This window comes from Protopterus annectens, chromosome 8.part0, assembly GCF_019279795.1.
Source record: "Protopterus annectens isolate FY-2018-M chromosome 8.part0, PAN1.0, whole genome shotgun sequence".
In the NCBI taxonomy this organism is placed as follows: Eukaryota; Metazoa; Chordata; order Ceratodontiformes; family Protopteridae; genus Protopterus; species Protopterus annectens.
Genome location: NC_056741.1, coordinates 1,864,347,013 through 1,864,368,709, shown reverse-complemented (window position 1 = coordinate 1,864,368,709; position 21,697 = coordinate 1,864,347,013). Strand labels below are relative to the sequence as shown.

At 37.5% G+C, this 21,697-nt stretch overlaps 1 protein-coding gene across 1 annotated transcript in view; it reads right to left on the bottom strand.

Annotated features, from left to right (window-relative positions):
• Window positions 1–21,697, bottom strand: part of LOC122809687 (von Willebrand factor A domain-containing protein 5A-like) — a 1,458,063-nt gene that overhangs the window by 1,090,890 nt on the left and 345,476 nt on the right. The window contains exon 8 of the mRNA XM_044081363.1: window positions 15,013–15,176. Coding sequence (XP_043937298.1) covers window positions 15,013–15,176 — 164 coding nt within the window. The remainder of the gene's footprint in view (window positions 1–15,012; window positions 15,177–21,697) is intronic.

Sequence of the window (21,697 nt, the reverse complement as noted above, 5' to 3'; positions counted from 1 at the left end):
AATGATTAAAGAAATTTTAAGTGGCTTTAAGCAGGTTTGCATGGGTTTGAGCAGTGCTAAGCGATGCCAACATATGGTTAACCGGACAGATGCTTAATCCATTTTGGCTTCACTTAGCATCGCACAAACTCACTTACTAACACTTACTCCCACTTACTCCTGTGTTAATTTTCTTTAAAGAAAAGAAAAAAGTGGTGATAGGAAAGTTGTGGAATGGGGACAAGAAGAGGGTAAAACATTATGAAAAGCTGCTAGGGATGGGCAGGAGGGATGTAGGAAAGGTCCATAGCTCTATTCTTCAACAGCAACAGCTGTGAATTACATGTATAGAATTTGGAATTTACAGCCTCACACCCCACAGGTAGGGGTGTTGGTGACAGACATTTGCAAAGTAATCAGTGGGTTGAATTAGTTTCATTGTACATGTGGGTGAAATGTACAGCTATGTATGAGGCAATTTTCTTTTTGTGGGACAGATGCCCTTTTTTTAAGGTTAGAGTGGGATGTTGGGGAAGTGCTGTAGGAATGTTTGGGGAGGTAGGTTGGGTAGGATAGGTTGCATTTGCAGACAGACAAGACAGCATATGGGGAAGTATATGACACATGAGGGGGGAAACACTTTTGATGGGGAGGGTGGTTGGGAATCCAAAGCCCATAAGCCCCCAAATGGATACAGTGGGAATGAGGTCTCCACCCATGGGCAGTCACCACTGCTCCTTCATAGCCCCGAAGGTGGCTGTGCTGGGGGCTGGACAGGAGGGTCGGCCTTTGCTGTGCCAGGCGGCCCCAATCTGGTGCAACTGCCTACTAAACTCTGATCATATGGCACTGTGCACTAAACCCTGGACCTGATTGTGGGTGACAGGCTCCTGTCCATGCCGACTTCTGGGGGGGATGGGCCCCATCCCCTGAGGCAGTTCCACCCATAGCTGGTGCAGGACAAGCGGACAAAGAAGGCCTGGGTTGTGTCCCAGACATGCTGGGTCTTGGTGCCATGGCCAGATGAGGTGGGACAGGCAGATACATCGGGATCTGCCTTCCCAAATGTGCTATGGTGTTGAGGTTTTAAAGAATATTTTGGTTAGTCATGAACAGCACATTTCCAGATTAGTTATAACAGCATGCATGGGTGTTCCAATTATCCCAATAAAACATATTTGAAACAGTTGTATAGCAAAATGAACACATGCATTAATGGAACAATAGTATACATCGTAACAGCATGACAGTAACATTGATGGCAACAGGTCACCAAAAATGGTATTTGAACAAGTTATGTTAACATGCAACCAATCAAATATAAGAACAATAATATAACACAAGCCGCACCATTAGGTTTGGTGTAAAACATACCCATAGTATATGAATTATTGTATTGATCCAGATGAGGGGTGGGGAGAGAGACAAAAAGTCCATTAACAACTGTTTGTTTCTATTTTCCACAACAGTACTGCTCAATACTCTATGGGTCTGCCCTCACTTTACATCTGCCTATGGCCCATAGCTTCTGTAGCACAAACATACCTGTTAAACTGTCAGTCTGGAATGGTATGGGGCAAACTGTGACAACTCTGGGTACATGCCTAGAGGGGACTCATACATGTCAGGGTTTTATATCTGGCACAGGAGGGGTACCCTGCAGTGCTGTTATATGAATGTGCTACTGGCATACTTCAACTGGTTTCCTATCTGTGTCTAAGGTTATTGGCAGCAGTGACCACTAGCTGTGACAGCGTGACACTTGAGAGACATGTATCAGAAAGAGTGCATGTTGTATGCATCTATCCTGCTGTCACTTGCAGGCATGTGGTGGGACAGTTGAACAGTTGCACACAGTTTATTAGTATACCCTTCATACAGATACTACCAACATTTCCTTACCTGTACAACCTGTGGAGAAAATATCTGTTAACCATACGTCTCAACCTGGAAACATCAAAAATCTGGACAAGGGCCAGGAAAAATAGGTACAAATCTGTATGCTGATTAACGTAAAATTTGCATACATAATTATGTAACCCCACCCACTCCAATGGAATTGTGGGATACCAACTTTCAAAAGCAAACTGAAGAACAGACAACCACAATATGGCACCAGAGTCCCCCTGCAGCCATTCCAATGTCCCATGACTTGGCTATTTCGTCCCATTTACCATAAACACTAATGTGTGCATGCATTACTGCTGCTTTACTTCTTACAATGATTATTTGGATTTTATTTTTACATTTTATAGCACAATTCACAAACACGAATACATATCTGCTAAATAAAGCAATACTGCCTCACAATGAAAATAGACTTGGTATTAAAACTTCTCTGCCCTTGAAACTTGCATTCATTGAAACAGCACTGACACCCTCACCACATCCAAAGAAAATGCATCTGGCCAGTGGTGGCTAAAGATTATCTTTGGGCTGTTTTCAAATCATAGGCCACTTGCACACAAAACAAGAAATATACATGCATTCTTTGATACACCTTCCTAACTTTATTAAATTATATTCCTTGTATTATTGTTTGAACATTTTTCCATTAGGCAATGAAACAAAATGCATGAACCAATAATGACAAAACTGTCAACTTCAGAACATTTCCATCATATGTCTACTTCCAACAAACACACGCATATGCACATATACAACACACACACACACATATATATATATATATATATATATATATATATATATATATATATATAAATATATGTATGCCAAATCAGCAGTTTCCTAAAAGTCAGGAAGACTGAAACTTAAATGGCTATCATTTACTGAATTCAGTTCTCACTTCTCACCATAGCTCTCAACCTCCTAGCACAAAAAACCTAGACAAAGCCAATAATAGGGGAATACAGCCCCAAAATAGGGACAAATTCCAAATACTCATCTTACACACACACACCAATAATGAGAATAGAATCAGGAGCAATGCACAAGAATGTATCTTGAGCAATGGCTGAATTAGAGTGGCCCACACATCCCTTCCTTGAATAATGGTTTCACAGTAGAATCTTACCCAACAGCTGAATTATAATCAAGACAGTGGAATCTCGCAATGCACAAGAATGTATCTTGAGCAAAAGCTGAATTAGAGCAGCCGGTTAAAGGTTGTTTCTCATTAGCAACGGCTGAATTAGAGGGGCCTACACACACCCCTTCCTTGAGCAATGTTAGACAGTAGAATCTCGCAATGCACAAGAATGTATCTCAAGCAACAGCTGAATTAGAGCGGCCGGTAAAAGGTTGTACTTCATTAGCAATGGCTGAATTAGAGAGGACTACATACACCCCTTCTTTCAGCAATGGTTAGATAGTAGAATATTGAGCAATGGCTGAATTGCAATCAAGACAGTAGAATGTTGTTGAGCAATGCACGAGAATGTATGTTGAGTAACAGCTGAATTAGAGCAGCTGGTAAAAGAATATGGGCACAAGTGCTGAACAACAGTTGAAACGCCTTCCTTGAATGTTGAACACCTAAAGGGAAATAATCAAATAATGCAAGACAGCAGAGCAATGCTGGTAAAAGAATATGGGCACAACAGTATTTATCTCAGTAGAGCAGCCAGTAAAAGAATGCAGGCACAAGTGCTGAACAACAGTATCAAGTAAAAAAAAACAAAGAAATAATTACAGGCACAAGTTACAGTAGTGGACTAATCAGTTCTGATACAGGTTGAATTAGAGCAGATGGTGCACACAGTTTAGCTGGTAAAAATAACGCAGTAGGGCACAACAGTATCTCGGTGAAGCAGTTCTGCACACAGTGAGTGAAGCTTGCAGTGAGTGAGCAGGTTAGCAAGAATATGGGCACAACAGTATTTATCTCAGTAGAGCAGCCAGTAAAAGAATACAGGCACAAGTGTGGAACAACAGTATCAAGTAAAAAAAAAAAAAAACAAAGAAATAATTACAGGCACAAGTTACAGTAGTGGACTAACCAGTTCTGATACAGGTTGAATTAGAGCAGATGGTGCACACAGTTTAGCTGGTAAAAATAATGCAGTAGGGCACAACAGTATCTCGGTGAAGCAGTTCTGCACACAGTGAGTGAAGCTTGCAGTGAGCGAGCAGGTTAGCTGGCCGGTGCACACAGTACCTGGTAAATAGGTTGACTTAGAATGGCCAGTGCACACAGTATCTGGTAATAATGCCAAATTGAATTATAACAGCTGGTAAATTATGCAATTCTTTCTTACCTGGAAGACACTGCAACACTGCCCGCCATTACTGTTATATTCCCAAGTCCGACAGGCAGTAGCTGATGTCATCATTCACACCCCTATAGGCTGGAAATGCGTGGTGACATCAGCCAAAAATTTAAAGTGGTAACTGTATAAAAAAAAAAAAAAAAAAAAAAAGGGAAATTCAAAAGGCTGGGAAATTCAGAGGGCTACTCAGGAATTCGTGGCACCCCAATATTTTGCCTCAAAACTGGTAAATACTGAGGAATTCAATATGGTTGAGAGGTCTGCTGTAAACACCACCTGACTGTTTTTACATTTATTCCTGATTCCTTGTGTGTAGATATGCACACATCTTAGTACCACTCCTTGGATTCTGTGTGTGCAAAATTAACAACTAAGCTATTTTCTCATCACAATGAGCTACTGGGGAACTGCTGTTTCTAGCTTTACTGGTTTCTGCCTAATAGTCTCTTGTTTAGACAGTCTGAACTTATAATCATGTGATGCATGCATGACAGACAGTTATTGTACTGTGCATTAATTCTTTGGATTACTACAATCTGAAAAGCAAAGGTTGACACAAGGCAATGCTGGATGGAACACAATTTGAAACTTTACACATTACTATTCAGGATTCAGTGCTAAGTGCAGTATATATTTCGCATTTCAGTTATATCTTGTTTTACAGCTCCACCATCTACAGTTTTACTCACAGCTGGTTCACAAACAAAGCACAGTTAATGTATGCTGTGACAGCCACATTTACTGTGAAGAATCTGTGTGCATTCTAAATGTCTACAACAACATACCAGAATAAACACAACAGTTTTTTTGTAGGTAGTTTTATTGCACATCAGTATTAGTCTGTCAAATATTTTTATTTATTCAGTGCACACAATAACAGTATACCTACTAGCAGTAAACAATGTACTCCTTCTTAGCTATTTGAGCAATATACTGCAAAATAGATTTGTACTCACCAGCCTGTTGGTACAGCCTCAGCAGTCTGTCACCATGGGCTTCGATGTTCATAGCCCTCTCTGCTGCAGCTGTAGGGGAGAGAAACAAACATTATGCATACCTGTCTTATCACATTCTCAGGCTAGTATTTACTACAAACTACTTGATAGTGATACTTACTCACTACCAGAGCATTCCGTGCCTGTGCATCTTGGATCCACTGGGTCAAGAGCGCACCCTTCCTCTGCTTTAGGTCAGCATAGTGGTTCCATGCCTGCTCACCAGTCAGGGGGATGCCAGTAGCACTGGTGAGATCATGTACGAGACCGTCCCAGGCCTCTGTTTTGTATTGTGAGCCTTGGTACTGGCCCTGCAGCAGTCTCTCATCATGGTTTTTGACAAGCAGTCCAGCCTTGACCTTGGACTCCTGAATCCTCCAGTGCTGCACCAGAAAGTGAGCTCCCTCTCCAACACCAGACATGTTCCTGCAGAGATCAAGCTAAACAGGTTATGGCTGTATTCCCGCCTGCACAGTTTAAATAAGGCCATATTCCCACCCCTTCCATCACTGGACCATTTCAAAAATGCTGAGCACAGCTTAGCAATGTTCAAACATGCTAGCTAAGCTGGGTTGAACAGTGCTTAAAGGGCTAATTGCTGAGCACTGCTTAACAGTGCGCAAATCCACTTAGCTGAGCTACCTGCTGCCTAGCAATCACGTGTAAGTGATGCTTAAACCTGGTAGGTATAGCTGGGCATTGCTGACCATTGTTCCCTTTTCATTTAAAACAAATATCTGAATAATGGCTATATTTAGTGGGTGCATATGATTTACTTTACATGACATCCCTCTATGTACTTTCATTACATTAGCAAGGGGTGTGACTATACTGTATGGGACACTTGTGTATACATGGATGATTTCACATGTTACATGCACTCACACTTCCATTTTACACCACCTACACTACACTGATTGACAAAAATAGTTACTAGATACTTTAAGTTAAAAAAAATAATTTTAACACTGCTTTCCCATATAAAAAGAACTTGCCTGTCTTGGTACTTGAACCATAAATGCCTGCATGTAAAGCCAGGACTCTAACCACTACACCATCTCAGTTCTGGAATTTGAGCTGTATATTTCTATTTATCTCCTATGGGATGTTTAAGCAATGCTAAGCCGAGGGTCATAATGCGCACGTCTGCTTAGCTATGGTTAAACATTCCTTAGCATGTAAAAAAAAAGATTTATTATATTATTATTATGTTAGTGAGTATTGTGGTTTTTTGACAAGTTATTAAGGACTGCATTCAGGATGTATTGGCATTCATTTCACTTTTAGGCTTCTATCCTTCAGAAATTCATGCTAATGCATGACCTGTTTTCCATCAACTTTCTAAGTTTGTGAGGGCAATATTTAAGAAGTGTCCCTTTTTAGTGCTTTATTACCCCCATTATTTGTGCCTTTGTCCACATGAACTGCTGTCAGGGAATAATGGCATACATCTGACTTTCAGACTTCTATCCTTCAGAAATTCATACTAATACATGACCTGTTTTCTATCAACTTTTTAAGTTTGTGAGGGCAATATTTCAGAAGTGTCCCTTTTTAGGGCTTTGTCCCCCCATTATTTGTGCCTTTGTCCACTTTTCCTGCTTTAGCAGGTTGCAAGGTGTCGTATGGCACTTTTACAGTGCAGGGGGTGTGTCACAGAACCTGTCACACACCCCCTGCACTGGATTCCTGCTATCATATGTATTTCAGTATCTGCAGACACTGAAATTATCCATTTATTTAATTTTAGTGTCCACGGACACTGAAATACTGGCATAATATTAAAGAAATTCTCTAATATTATGCTGCATCAGGTTTAGAAACTGCCGTACAGCACTTTCTCAGTGCAGGGGGTATGTTCATAGTCAGTGCACTATTTAAACATACCACCTGCACTCGTTCACACTTTGTGTCCATTTATCCTTAACAGCAGCATGCCTTCATGAATATGCAAGGCACCCTACTTTAGATTTAGTTGAATCATCTAGCAACAAATTAACCTTTATGACTCCATGATCACTGTACATCAAAGGTGGTAAAACTTGACTTGAAGTAACAGTAATTTCTTTAGGAACACAGTGTCTAGTATGTTCCATCCCCTGGTAGGTTTTTTTTACAATCTGAAGCAACTGTTGTTCCTGAAAATACATTGTGAATAATTTCCTTACTCATATTGTTGAATCAATATTATTCCAGTCTGTTTCTGGTAAATGTAAGTCTCCAGCTAATATTATTCTTCCTTCCTGTGTTTCATGCAAGAAATGTATGAATTCCTCTAAGTCATCTGCACTTGACTTTGGTGGTCTGTACACCCTGTAAACAATTGTCATACGTTCCAGGGTTGTCTTTACCATCACAGTTACATAGTCTATAGTATTGGTGTTATCACTGAACATGTAATAATCACAGGTTTCATAACTATCTTGAATCCCTATCATAACACCTCCACCTGATTTTCTGTTAGAATGTCTGTTACAGTAAAAACATTTAAACCCTGACAAAACTGGTTTTGAGTCATTGTTCTTTAACTATGTTTCACAAACAATAACAACATCAATCTTCTGGGAATGTAGCAAATTTTCCAATAAAAAAACTTTATTATTAATGCTCCTAGCATTAACAACCAACAGAGACAAATTAAATGCTGCTATCAGTGAACTGTTAAAATTTAGACCTGGCAAAAATCCTGCCTAGTGTTTGTCAAATATTGCAAAATATCTGCTGCAAAAATTCTCTTCACTGATCTTGACAAATACACTCCATCCTGTCTGAACACATGTGCCCAAAACTAGTCTTGGATGCTATATACATTTCAATTTTTTAAAACAGGACATTTTTTCTACGTAGGTATCTACCCCCAAAAAAAATTAATTCACAGTGACTTGACTATTCTTTCATATGTGATTTGTGAAAAATACATCCTAACACCAGTACAAGCTATACTATCTAAGAGAGCTGTCAGTTCCCTACTAACAGTCATTTAATCCTTATAGATGACATAATTTGTACAGACATGAATAAAAACAGATCCGTACTTCCTTCCATTAAGGTGTTCCAAGGCTTGTCTCACATCTTCTATTTTTGCTACTGGCAAGCATAACATTATTCAATGTTCATTATCTTCTCTGCAAATATAAGTATCAATTCCTCTAATAACTGAATCTCCAATTACAAGAATATTTTTATTGGCCAGCTCTGAAGAATCTTCAGCTTCTAATACAGTAATTTCTGCTCTATCAGTTGTTATGAAGGATATATCTTCATCACCATTAGTCTTACTAATCCCACTGTTTTCATTGTGTATTAAATTCTCATCCAGCTGGTATTGTAAATCCACAGCTTGAGTCATGTAGTCAATATCTGTCTTTCTCTTCTTTTTCTTACAGTAATGTTCCTCAATCCTTCGACATTCAGTTTTGATTTCTTCCTTTTCACCTGCTCCTTGCCTTCTTTTTCTACCTCCACTTTTGAAAAAATTATGCCTTTTCTGTAGCCTGAAGGTTTTCTGATGGAAAAAATGTTATCATTTCCTATACACTGCGTGTCACATAACAAAGTAGTGTCCTTTTTAGTATGTATTTTCTTTTCTTTACAGTCATTTAGTTTTTTTCTTCCTTATTATTTGTTGTAAACTTCTTCCTTTCTTTTGTTTCCTTCTAAACAAACCAGATCCTCAGACTACCGAATGCTTGCACCCAGAATTCCAAAGTTGTCAGGGGCATCATCTTGTTTTATAAGGATTGAATGATCTTTGCAGACAATAGATGCATCATTTCCTAAATGCATTCTATTTGTTCTTTTGCCTAACATTATTTATTCCACCAGGCCATTCATTAACATATGAAACAAAAGTTCTCCAAGCCTTTTATTTGTTCTTTTGCCTAATGTTATTTATTCCACCAGTCCAGTTATTAACATATAAAACAACAGTTCTCCAAGCCATGCCAATTGCACAAGTGCAATCATCATCATTAAGTCTAGATTTACTTCTAACAATGGTAAGCAAATCATCCAACTTTTGACACAAGGAACACAGATCACCAGTGTTATCAGTTGTTACCTTCAAATATGCATAGCATTTATTACACCGTACAAAATATTTCTTCATTAGCAAATCGTTAATTGCATACTCATTTAAGGAATCCATATTCAGCTTCAAACAAATAAAATATTGTAAAAAAGAATAATCAAAATCAGTAACCACAGAATTCAGAGAACTTAAATCAACATCTATGACAACACAAATCACACGAGCAGTATACAACTAAATACTAAAGTAAGTACAGTAAAGTTGTTCTGACCATACAAGTTCTGGAAGCCAAACAAAAGTTGCAATTCTTTTACATCACATGTAAAGTAGCTTCTGCATGCTATTGCTCACAGTTGCACTTCTTTTTAACAGTAAACATCAATAAATCAGAAACCAAATAGGATTGTTTAGATAGGCTCAGGATATTCCTCTCTGCAGTCTGTGTGAATTTACAGCTGTCTTGACCCTTGGGGTGGCTAGAGCTTGCCTTTCTAAAACCTATCCCTTTATAACAACCAAAAAAACAGTGATAACAAATAAAATATAAATTCAAATAAAACTTCTCTTACATGTCAACTCCACAGTAATGGTGAAGACCATAAGATCAAAGTTTTTAAACTTCAAACATTTTGAATAGAGATCACCACACAGCATGGAACGTGAAATTTACTATTTTCCTCACTGTAGTATGATCTCATAGTTGATATATTTATTTAGCAGGGGGCTTGGGAGGTGCAGCCCCCTACATGGCGGGTGGGAGGGGCTTGCTCCCTGCAAAAAAGTAAACATTTTTTTTATTTTTTTTTTTATTAAAATGTCGAAGTTTCAAAACTTTGATCATATGATCTCGACCATTTGCAGTTCAAAGTTTTTAAGCTTTGAGCTTGTGAAGTAGCTCCACATATATATATAAAAATATATACATATATATACATATATATATATATATACACACATATATATATGTAGGTTCACTTCTGAATCTCGAAATACTGAAATATCGAATTTCAGTATTTTGAGACCAGAATGCTGAAAGTGCAGTTGTCTGAAACTACATTTTGTCGAATCTGGGCTTCCCGAACATGTAGAAAGTGTTGTGTGGTCTGCTTTACGTAGTTTGCTGTCCCTTTAACAGTTTGTGGTTTTCAGGTTGTGAGAATGGCAAGTGATGTGTGCTTATGGAGATTCAGGTAATTATGTATTTTGTAAGTGCTTTGGCTAGGATTGTGGTTTGATTTAGTTTTTGGGTAAGTTTTAGGCGTTGGTTAGGGTAGGTAGGTGAGAGTATGTGTGTGCATGTGTGTAAGTGTTGAAAGTGGTGATTTTGTACATTTGTAGTGTGTGTGTGTATGTGTGTGTGTGTGTGTGTGTGTGTGTGCTTCTTGTAGGTATACGTATAACAGTGTTCAATGGGAGTAGATAAGAGTCGGTTTGTTGTTTTATTCATGTAAGGGTGACCTAGGAGATGGTCTATATAAGTAGTGGGGGTGGGGGGGGCACAGACCTCCACATGGGGGGGTGCAGGGCGGCATACCCCCTGATTAAATGTAAGGTAGTGTTATATTGGGGGAGGGTTGGATCTTTTATTTTTCTGGGGGTTGGTATTTTGAGCTTCGTTATAGTGTATTTTCATTGTTGTGGACTTTAGATATTCTGGTCTCGAGATATTGAAATTCAATATTTCAGTATTTTGAGATCCAGAAGTGGACCCATATATATATATATATATATATATATATATATCTATATATATATATATATAGATTATAGATAGATATATATATATATATATATATATATATACATATATATATATATATATATATATATATATATATATATAGATATATATATATATATATATATAGATATATGGGTCTCCTTCTAATGACCGAAACGCCGATTCGCCGACAGTGAAATCACCGACGAAGCGACCGACAACGCAGTTGACCGACACGCCGAATCCCGACAGACGGAAGACCGACAAGGGAATGTGTAAGCGACCTGGTAAGTATGCGATAGTGAGGGATTTAGGAGTAGGGAGCGGACAGGTAAGTGTGCAATACTCAGGGATGTAGGGTTAGGGTGTGTGATAGGTGAGTGTGCGGTAGTGTCGGAGCTTGGGGTTCGGGGTGTGTAAGTGAGTTAGGGTTAGGGTGCAGGTAGGGAGAGTGTGCGGTAGTGTCGGAGCTTGGGGTTCGGGGTGTGTAAGTGAGTTAGGGTTAGGGTGCAGGTAGGGAGAGTGTGCGGTAGTGTCGGACCTTAGCGTTAGGGTTTGGGTTAGGGCTAGTGGATATGTGTTGTAGTGTACTGTGTTGTTTACGTGTAGTGTGTCGGTGTTATGGTGTTCGGTGTTTGGCGTTGTCGGGTTTGTGTGTTGTCGGTTTTCTGGCGTCGGTGATTTCACTGTCGGCGAATCGGCGTTTCGGTCATTAGAAGTAGACCCAGATATATATATATATATATATATATATATATATATATATATATATATATATATATATATATGTCTGTGTGTGTCTATATATATATATATATATATATATATATATATATATATATATACATATACACACACACACACACACACACACACACACACACGTATAAATACAGGACTGCTTAAATGATATCAAATGACATTAATGATTACTTTCATATACAGACTGGCCCCCACCCTAAAGACAGCAGCTCTATGACAGTTTACATCTCTGATATTTTAGCGTGCACAGTGTGAAAACAAATAATGAGCACAGTAATGTACTTAATGCATTATGGTTAAATATGTGTGCTTCACTCTGAACTGCTTAAAAATTGCCCACACACAACCTGCTTTCCCCAAATATAGACAATGTCTGACTTTGTATGTCTTTCACGTTTGAAAATGGTCATAGTGAAAAATAGTTGTCACAGTTAAGTACTTCAGTTTGCTCCTGTCAGGCAGAATAATTTCCCTTTTTAGGCAGAATAATTTCCCTTTTTAGGAACTATATTAATGATCACTTAACTATGATTAAATAGCTGCCCTTTGATTAAAAAAAATGTTCGGCTTTTCAACACTACCTTGAAACTAATTGCCTTCTGTTTCAGTCCTGGACATCTGAATGCAATCATTTTTGAATAAATAATGGACATAGTAATACATTTAATCTTACTGCTATCAGACACACATCACCCTTCCATCACAAGATACATACATGATTATTTAGCTGTGGTCATGTAACTGTAATGCCCCTCGTCTTTATCTACTGCCTAATCCCAACCCAAAGATAGCCTTTTGTTAACTGTGTAGACATTTATGTTTGATTGTAATCATCTGAAAGGAAGAGCAGCCAATTTAATGTTTTCAACTTGTCATGAAAAGGAAGCACATGTGTTTAATGCAAAAAAGGTTGTTTCATTGTAAACAAGTAAATATAATGCCCCTTTCCTTCAGAAACTTTCTGATGAAAAAAAGTCTGATATTTTATTTTGATTGAAAATGAAAGAAATGATGGCTGTAGTAATATTGCTGAACTTGTTGCTCTCAGACACAAGCACTGCTCCCCCCTGATCAATGATTGCATACCAGTGCTCAAGCATATGTAATATTTCTTGCCTTCTCAAATAGCCTGTCTCCCCACCCAAACAAAAATAGATATTCTTTGAATATGATATTTGAATGTCATCCAGTTGAAAGAAATAATGGCGATGGTAATAAATTTCAACTTGCTAATCTCACAGAATGGTGTGGTGCTGTCTATAAATCACTCCCTCCACTCAAAATTACACACTCAACCCTAGATAAACTTCCCAAACTATAAATGTAACTCTGCCCACTATACTTTAGCCTGTTAGTCTTCTCCTCTCTTTTATTTCTCTCTTACTTCTATTTCTGTCACTATTTCACTACATAGTAACCCCTCAGCTCACTGAAAAGTCACATGGAAACTTACTCTAATAATATCTATCACCTTATCAATCCTTTCTTAATTTTTCCATCACTGTTTCACTACACAGAAATCCTATCACCTCACCGTCAAGCTACATATAACATTCTCTTTTCACACAACACCTCTACCTAATGACCCACACCGTTACTAACTTCTAATCCTCACCTATTCCATTAGGATCATAAACCACATATTGACAATCCTATTTCTTACTACACTAGTATACATCTCAAATTACCACACCAATCACCCACCAAAATACACTATTTCCACCAACCTTGATGTACTACACTCAATTTTCAGTTTACCTTGCCTGTTAAAAAAAGTCCCTTACCAACTAAATATTCTGTATAAGTAGATTAAGAACCATAACAAGACAGCTTAGGAAAGCTGACAAATCAATTTGCAAGCAACAGGTGCTTCAAATCTATTATGTACACAGAAAAAGGTAGTACAGGTTCCCTGATCACCGTATGTTCACTCACAGATCCGAACTCCTTCACAGAATTCAACATCCAACAAACTGCCACCATCTTAGAAAGTTATTTATCACTGGAAAACTATCAAACACAGAACTACTCCCTCAAAATAAACAAATAAATAAATAAACAAACAAACAAGCAAACAAACTCAGGAAAAATATCAATGACATTAAAAACCAGAAACTCAAACCACCTTACTAAGTCTGCATCATCATCACAATAATAATAATGATAATAATAATAAAAATAATAATGATGATGATGGTGATGGTGGAATAGAACATAATCAGGAATCAGGACTGTGACACAAATTAAACACACTTTACAGTAATAAACACAATAAACACTGATGTACCTTACCTAAGAAATACAGTAAAAACACCCAATAATAATATCTTACGAAAGTTAAAGCATAAACTCTACAAAAGTAAAATAAAACACTGTTGAAGAGGCATGAAGTGAATAACATGAAGCTGAAATGATGAAAAACATATCAAACTAAAAGCAGCCCCTTCAACGTATTGCATTACACAGACACACACACACACACACACACACACACACACACACACACACACACACACATACACACACACAGGCACGCTATAAATAATCTGTCAGGGATTATTTGACTTGAGGCATCTGATGATATAGTCCACAAAAATAAAACACTACATGAATACAAAAGGATCAGTATTCACATCAGCCCCCTTCTTCCTATTCTGTACATGAGATGGAGTGGACACCAACAGTGACCATCTCCTACAGCTAGTCTTCACAATGTTGGCTGGTTAGCCCTGCCACAGTACATGAATATTAACACAAAAATACAACACGTAAGAATTACCATAGAAAACAATTAAACAAAGGCAACAAGTATACTATAAGCTAAACCAAAAATGATGGGAGGAACTGGAGCATTGCTACTTACTTATGTTTTTTTTTCAGTTCCTTGGCATTGTCACCAAAATTATTGCATTTTTGGGTACAGCCAGCATATTATAAATTAAATCAACTTAAAAATGACATTACTGCCTACATATAGTTCTTGAAGTTTTTACCAAAATGATTACTCTTGTGAATATTCATTGGGTTGTCTTACCTGCAAGGCAGTATAAATGTTTATGAAGCACTGTGTTACTGATATGTTAGTTTCCTCATCATCTTATCTGGACCCGTTCACATGTAAGAACCCATGTGAAGTACTGTGTACTGTTAGTACCCATTTATAACCTGGACATTGTAACAGCATGCAACAGTTTGACAGAAGGGTCCCTTAAATGACTACTCAGCACAGTTAAAAAGTGACAATGCTGCATGAATATCAGTTAGCTAAAATTGGTGAATCTTATGATTACTTACTTTTACAGTTTCAATCTTGGTTTTCTGAGATGGCCATCTAACCAGTTCTGACATGCTTCCAGACTGATCAACAACAAAAATAAACTCTTGGTAAGTATCTGTATGGTCAGCTTGAATGTCTGGATATATACACAGTGTCACACTTGGATCTGCCATTATGGTTCCTAAAGAAGTAAATAGAGTCATGCAAGTTTTGTAAGTAAATGCTCAAACGGCTACATAACTAGAAAGGTAATGAGGTATAGGCTGTTAGGCTCTAAATATTAGTTATTACCCATTTTAGACTTACAAATTTCATTAAAAGACACAAGCACAGATGTGTACAAGGATTAATACACAATAAGGTTATCAAAATCTTATGATGTTTCTCTTTAACAAGGGTTTTAACAGCAAAGGTCATGGAAGCCTCAATATATTTCATTACAAATGCCCTTATATGATTCCTTATAATTAGTGTTGTATAGTTTATTATATGCTTCTTATAAAACAGAGCAGCAACTGAACTATTTAACTGGTTAAATGGAATATTTTATTGATGATAAGCTACAGTTAAAACTGATCATGTCCGATTCAACTAATACATTTCAAAATTAGAAAACCGAAAACACTGCCAGTCCAGTCCCAACATATGAACAACACAATACAAATTTAGATATGCATGCCTGAATTACATTTAACACCTTTGAAGTATATTTTAAACACCCTACAAAAAAGGAATAGAAATAGAAATGTTGGTTCCTTGGTACAGATGAACAAAACTCTCAGCATAAAAAAAGATACCTTGAATACACTAGTCACTAGTGACCCAACTCCTGAAGGAGGAAATGGGGAAGGTAGGTTTGCAGGATGAAGTCAGCTTGCTCATCCTGGAGGAAAGGAAGCAGACAGATTTGCTGTTATAGTGACACACAGGAGACAGTGACAACTGCAGCAAGTCTCAACAGTAGAATTTGGGTTGTAATAAGAACTTGCACAACAAATAGCAAATGCTGTAGCCAGTGACTGGAATATTTTATAGCACACATGTTCAGGAGGCTGGTAATATAGCTGATCTGGTCAGTTGTGCAGAACTGTGGGTATGGAAATGCAGAAATACCCGGTAGTTGTCTGGATATGGATGATTGACTCCCACAGCTTATTCTGGCTTGAAAAGGAATACATTGATTGCATGAGTTATGAAAAGCCAATGTTTTTGAGTTAGCAGCTAAGATAAAAATCATTTGTAAAAAAATGTAAATAAAACAATGCAAAACTATATAATCTATGACACAAATTTCTAACAATTGACAGCATATGTACAACTATGTTTAGTGGAATACACAAACACAATCTATTAGCTTGACAAGCCTTATCTGCAAAGCCATGGAGAGGATCATAATGGAACTCATAAATAAAGACATAGGGAACTTGCAGACTTTGGATCCAACTCAGTTTGGCTTTGTCAAAGGCAGATCCTGCCTCTTAAACTTGGTTGACTTTTTCGAGACAGTCACCAAGGCCATTGATGAGGGAAAGGCAGTCCATACAGCCTACCTCGACCTGGCAAAGGCCTTCGACACAATACCCCACTCAGGTATCATCGAAAAACTCATCAGCTTGAATGTAAACCCATACATCACAAGATGGGTTGCAAACTGGCTAAGTGACAGAACCCACAGGGTCAGAGTTGCTGGAGCCATGTCAGACTCAAAGCCTGTCACAAGTGGTGTCCCACAGGGCTCAGTCCTGGGTCCACTCTTGTTCGGCATCTACTTTTCTGAAGTACAAGCAAACACAGGAGGGTTATGGCTGACAAAGTTTGCAGATGACTGCAAACTGGGCCATAGTCGAAAACACATCTGACACAGATATCCTCCAGAAGGGCCTCACAGAAATGGATAACTGGTGCCAGAGCCATGGCCTGAAGTTAAACGCCAAAAAATGCATAGTCATACCCTTTGGGAAAAACAAGGCTACCCCTAGCTACCATATAGGTGGCAATCCACTGAGCACAGAAAAAGTCATCAGAGATCTGGGGACCCAGGTTGACAGTAGCCTTCGCTTTGACACTCATGTTGCTAAAGTAGTTAGGAAAACCTTCTATATCACCCACCTGATCATGAAGGGATTCACATGTAGATCAAGGGAGGTCATCGTCCGCCTGTACTCATCACTTATTAGACCTATGATTGAGTACAATGCCCCGTTCGAATGTATCTGACCAGACACCTGCTGCAGCTTGAAAGGCCCCAAAAGTTCCTCACCAAAAGGATAAAGGGTCTCAAAAATATGTCTTATGCTGCCCGACTGAAAGAACTCCAGCTCTATTCAGTCTCATACCGCTTGCTCAGAGGTGACCTGTGCCTGACATATAAGGCCATGTCAAACCCAGATTTGATGAATATGCTTCACCTCAAAAATCTAGATCCCTCAGAACCACAAGGGCGGAGACTTAAACCTTGACACGGTTATAAATAGAACGTGCTGGAGGGACAGATTCATCACCCAGAGACTCCCTATGCTGTGGAACAAAATCCCGGTACATGTGAGGCAGAGCACCTCTCTGGTCTTGTTCAAGAGGAATCTTGACCAATGGATGGGAGATTGCAGATATACCCCAGGGATTACTTCAGCGTCACTGCTTGACAGAGGCACAGCAAAATGATAGGCATAGTTTTTATTCAAACTAAAGGGGTGGCGAAAGCCACATAACTATGGGCTAGGCTTATAAATGCCCTTGGGCAGATAGCCTAGTATGAACCTATGAACCTATATAAAAAGTTTTGTGCTCAATATAAACAAATTAAATTTATAGCAAACTAAGGTTCAAACTTACTATGAATTTATTAAAAAGGTAAGAAACATTTTTTATAACTGTAGTACAACACTAATAATCACTGCATGACCATCAGTAATAGTGTTAATACTTATTCCAGCAGAAATGTAATCACAGGCCTCACATATATATGTCCAAAATACTAACTAAAGAATAATTTCCCATCTAACTTAAGGATAATTTCCCATCATCAACGGTCAAGTACTCATTATACATTTTAGAAATGTTAAGGAATTGAATTAATTTTCCTTAGACAAATGGGCATAGAGAATTAATAATCCCCGCTGGATACTCAACATTCACAAGGGGGATTAATGTGTAATAAGCACTTGGTAAAATAAAGTCTGTCTGATATGGCAGAAATTCTCTTCATCAGGACTGAAAACTGTTTTAGGAGCTATCATTTTCTATTCCCTTGATCCCATTGCTAACTGTATTAGTAAGAAGGAGGGAGAGAAAAAATAAAAACTAAAGCAAGTAACTACAGCATCGCTTACAAAGAGCCGTCATTTCCTTCCCCTTTACTAACTTCCTCTGCCTAAAAAAACTGCAGTTAGTGACTCAGGTGAAAAAAAAAAGCAGATCTAATACAATTAACTGCAACAGCAACAGTTATATGAACATGCTAATGTGGGCATGTCAGTGTGTGTGTGTGTGTGTGTGTGTGTGTGTGTGTGTGTGTTTGCAAAATGGACTGAACTGCATCTGACAACAACTACAGACTAAGATATATAGGTTCAGAGGTATGTACTAGGCTAATGACCTGAAAAGGCCATTTTAAGCCAAGCCATGCATCCCAAATCTCTAACAGGTTCTGGTACCATTGATAAGCCTCTAAGCATGGGTTTGGGAGATGAAACATTTACAAGGAGGAGCCTGGGATATTAATCTGATACAGGCTGCCTGTGTCCATTAGAGATATATGTGCCAAACCAGGGATGAATTTCCTGTTCTCCATCCAGTTGCCCAAGTTGCACTTGAACTGTGTTAAGGAGGAAATCTGTTCCAGAGAAGTGGTAGTTTCTTGGATATATACCTATCTCTCCAGAAGGTCCTATTTATATCACAGTCAAGGTTTAAGTCTTTACAACAGGTAATTCTGGTGCTGTGATTTTTTTTTGAAAGCTATAGTTGATGCATGCATACATTCATTCATTAGAGTTGTAATGCTTTGCATTTTATGTGTCTAACATTATTGAGCTAAGATGTTTGTGTGTGTGTGTGTGTGTGTGTGTGTGTGTGTGTGTGTTACTGATGCTATAATTTGTGTATTTCCTTCATGTGATCTGAGGTATGTATAGTCAATTAAGTGCTAGGTATGTGGTGGATGGACAGTAATTAATACTTTCTACAACTACATTAACATACCCTATGCCAACTATAAAACATTAGGTGGAGGAACTATTTTACATCAAAATTATAAAGGACTATTTCTATACTAATAATATAAGAAATACATAACTTAACAGATAGCCATATTTTTTAAGATCAATAATGCCTAACAAGGTGGGCATTACAGAAAAATAATGGACCTTCCTGGTGACAGAGACCTCTCTGATCACTGAGTCAGGCTTTACAACAGTGCCGGGAGGTCCATTAGTTTCCTGTAATGCCCACTCTGACAGAAATCGTTGCTTGATTATCTGCATGTGTAAATTTCATCTTATTCATATGAAAAAATACCAACCTTCTAAATACAAGATTAAAAAAACTCATTATGCAAACAGCTGACAGTGGAAAACAAAACAATTGGCTTCATGAAAGGAAATATATGTCCAACATTTCACTTGAAATCAATACAACTGATGCTATCTTCAACACCAAAACACACAAAAAAATTGTCAAAAGAAAAAATTGGAAAAAGTATTTTACCCTTTTTATACCTTTCATGAACAAATAAATTTGGTATCAATCCTCTTCTCGTCAAACTTAAATTGGGTACTGCCTAATAGCATTGCAGAGACAATTAGAACAAAAACATAACTGCAAATGTACATGCCAATAAAACTGATCCATACAATAAGAAGTCGCCTTCCCTCTTGCTTCTGTGAGCTCCTGTACTGTCTAATACAGTAAGATAAAAATATCAAAAATCACTATAATATTTTAAAAATGTTTTGAGTAGACGCATTCTATTAACCCACTACCAACACATTTATTTGGTTCATCTTTCTGTTTTCCTTTTTTATACTTTAAAAACACATATAATAACATCACATATTTACTGCACATACACCAACAAGCATAAATGTTCAATAAGGCAAAGAAAGAAAGGAGAGTGAATAAAGAAAAAGTCCACATACTCCAAGGAGAAGATAAAACTAGAAGATAGCAAAGGTAATACTATTTTAACATCAAACCCTGAGAAGAATTATAATGTATACATAAAGAAAGCCTTTCCTTCAACAATAATTCAGGAAATGGTGCAGCTTCCCAGTTGTCTAAGATACATCTTTTAGTAAACAGAGTTCCTAAACTGATTCTCTGCTGATGATACCTAAAAATAATGTAATATGCTCAGCAGATAATGCTCAATTTTTAACAGTACATTAACCACCAATTAATATTTTTATAAATTTTTGTGTAAGTTTCCAACATTCTTGTACTGTCAGACAAAGCCACCAGCAATGTGTTTAATTTGCTTTGTCTGAGTTACAATGCCAACAGTTTGGACTCAGCAATGTATTCATGTATAACAAACACCATACGATGTTTTCTACTGTACAGAAACATTTCTAACAAAATTATCAAACACAGATATTTTCTGTATCATTTGTTTAGTGATTGATTAATATTTGATTACCGGGAAGTCCAACTGGGTAGGAGCCCATTTTCACTGGAGGCCCAGGGAGAAAAGTTCCAAAGTATTACAAAAATTTTAAGAACAATAATGCTACAATCTTCAAAAATAATACAAGAAACAGCTTAAATAATTATAAGAAATTAGACATAATAAGAAAAAAATGGTTACGAATAGGTACGTATTTTATGATGATGATTTAATATTTAGAGAAATTTTAGCCAGTTTATAGAAAAATGAAAGGTAAGTTAGTATAATACAAACTGGAATTGCAATATGAAGTGTGAGAAGAACAGCTTTATGACATATTTGTAGAGTAAGCCAGGGGAGAGAAATTGATGGAAGTAAGGAAGTGAGTGAAGAAGGGAGAGTAAGGAGATACAAGGTGTGAATAGGTACTAGTTCATATTTAGGGGATATAGTTTATCCTGGTTTTGAGCAAAAACAGAACCAACTTTACATTTGTAAGTCTTTCAGAATGGTTTAGAAGGACGGGAGGGAGGGAAAGTATTGACCTGATGGATACAAGTAAGGAGTTTCAGGCCTTAGCAACATGGTAAGGGTATAGACAATGCTAAGCACATTTGATAGGTTTGTGGACAGACAGGAGTTTTTGGCTATTGGATCATGATGACCAACTTGGGGCATAGTTGTGTAGAATATTATTTAATGCTGGACAAGCAGATGGATGCTGGATAATTTTACAGGTGTTAAGAAGCTGTATATGTGTTAGTTGATTGAATAGTTCTAACCAATTTAGGCTTTTAGTGTTATACAGTGGTGGGTTCAGAAAGGGGTATTTGGTGTAAATTTAGCAACTTAGTTATAATGTTATTTAAGCTTTGATTTTCATGATGCCTGGAGGTTAGAAGACGTGTAGGGAAGAGATAAGTAGTGACAAGTGTAGTTTTAATTGCATTAGTGAGAAAGTTTTTGGCTCTGTAAAGTATCTCTAGCATTTTATGATTTTTTCTTATGCAATTTTGTATATACAGGTTGAAATTATGATTATAATTCACAATTCCTAATAATTTACTATGACAAGTGACTTCAATTGTTGTATTATTAAG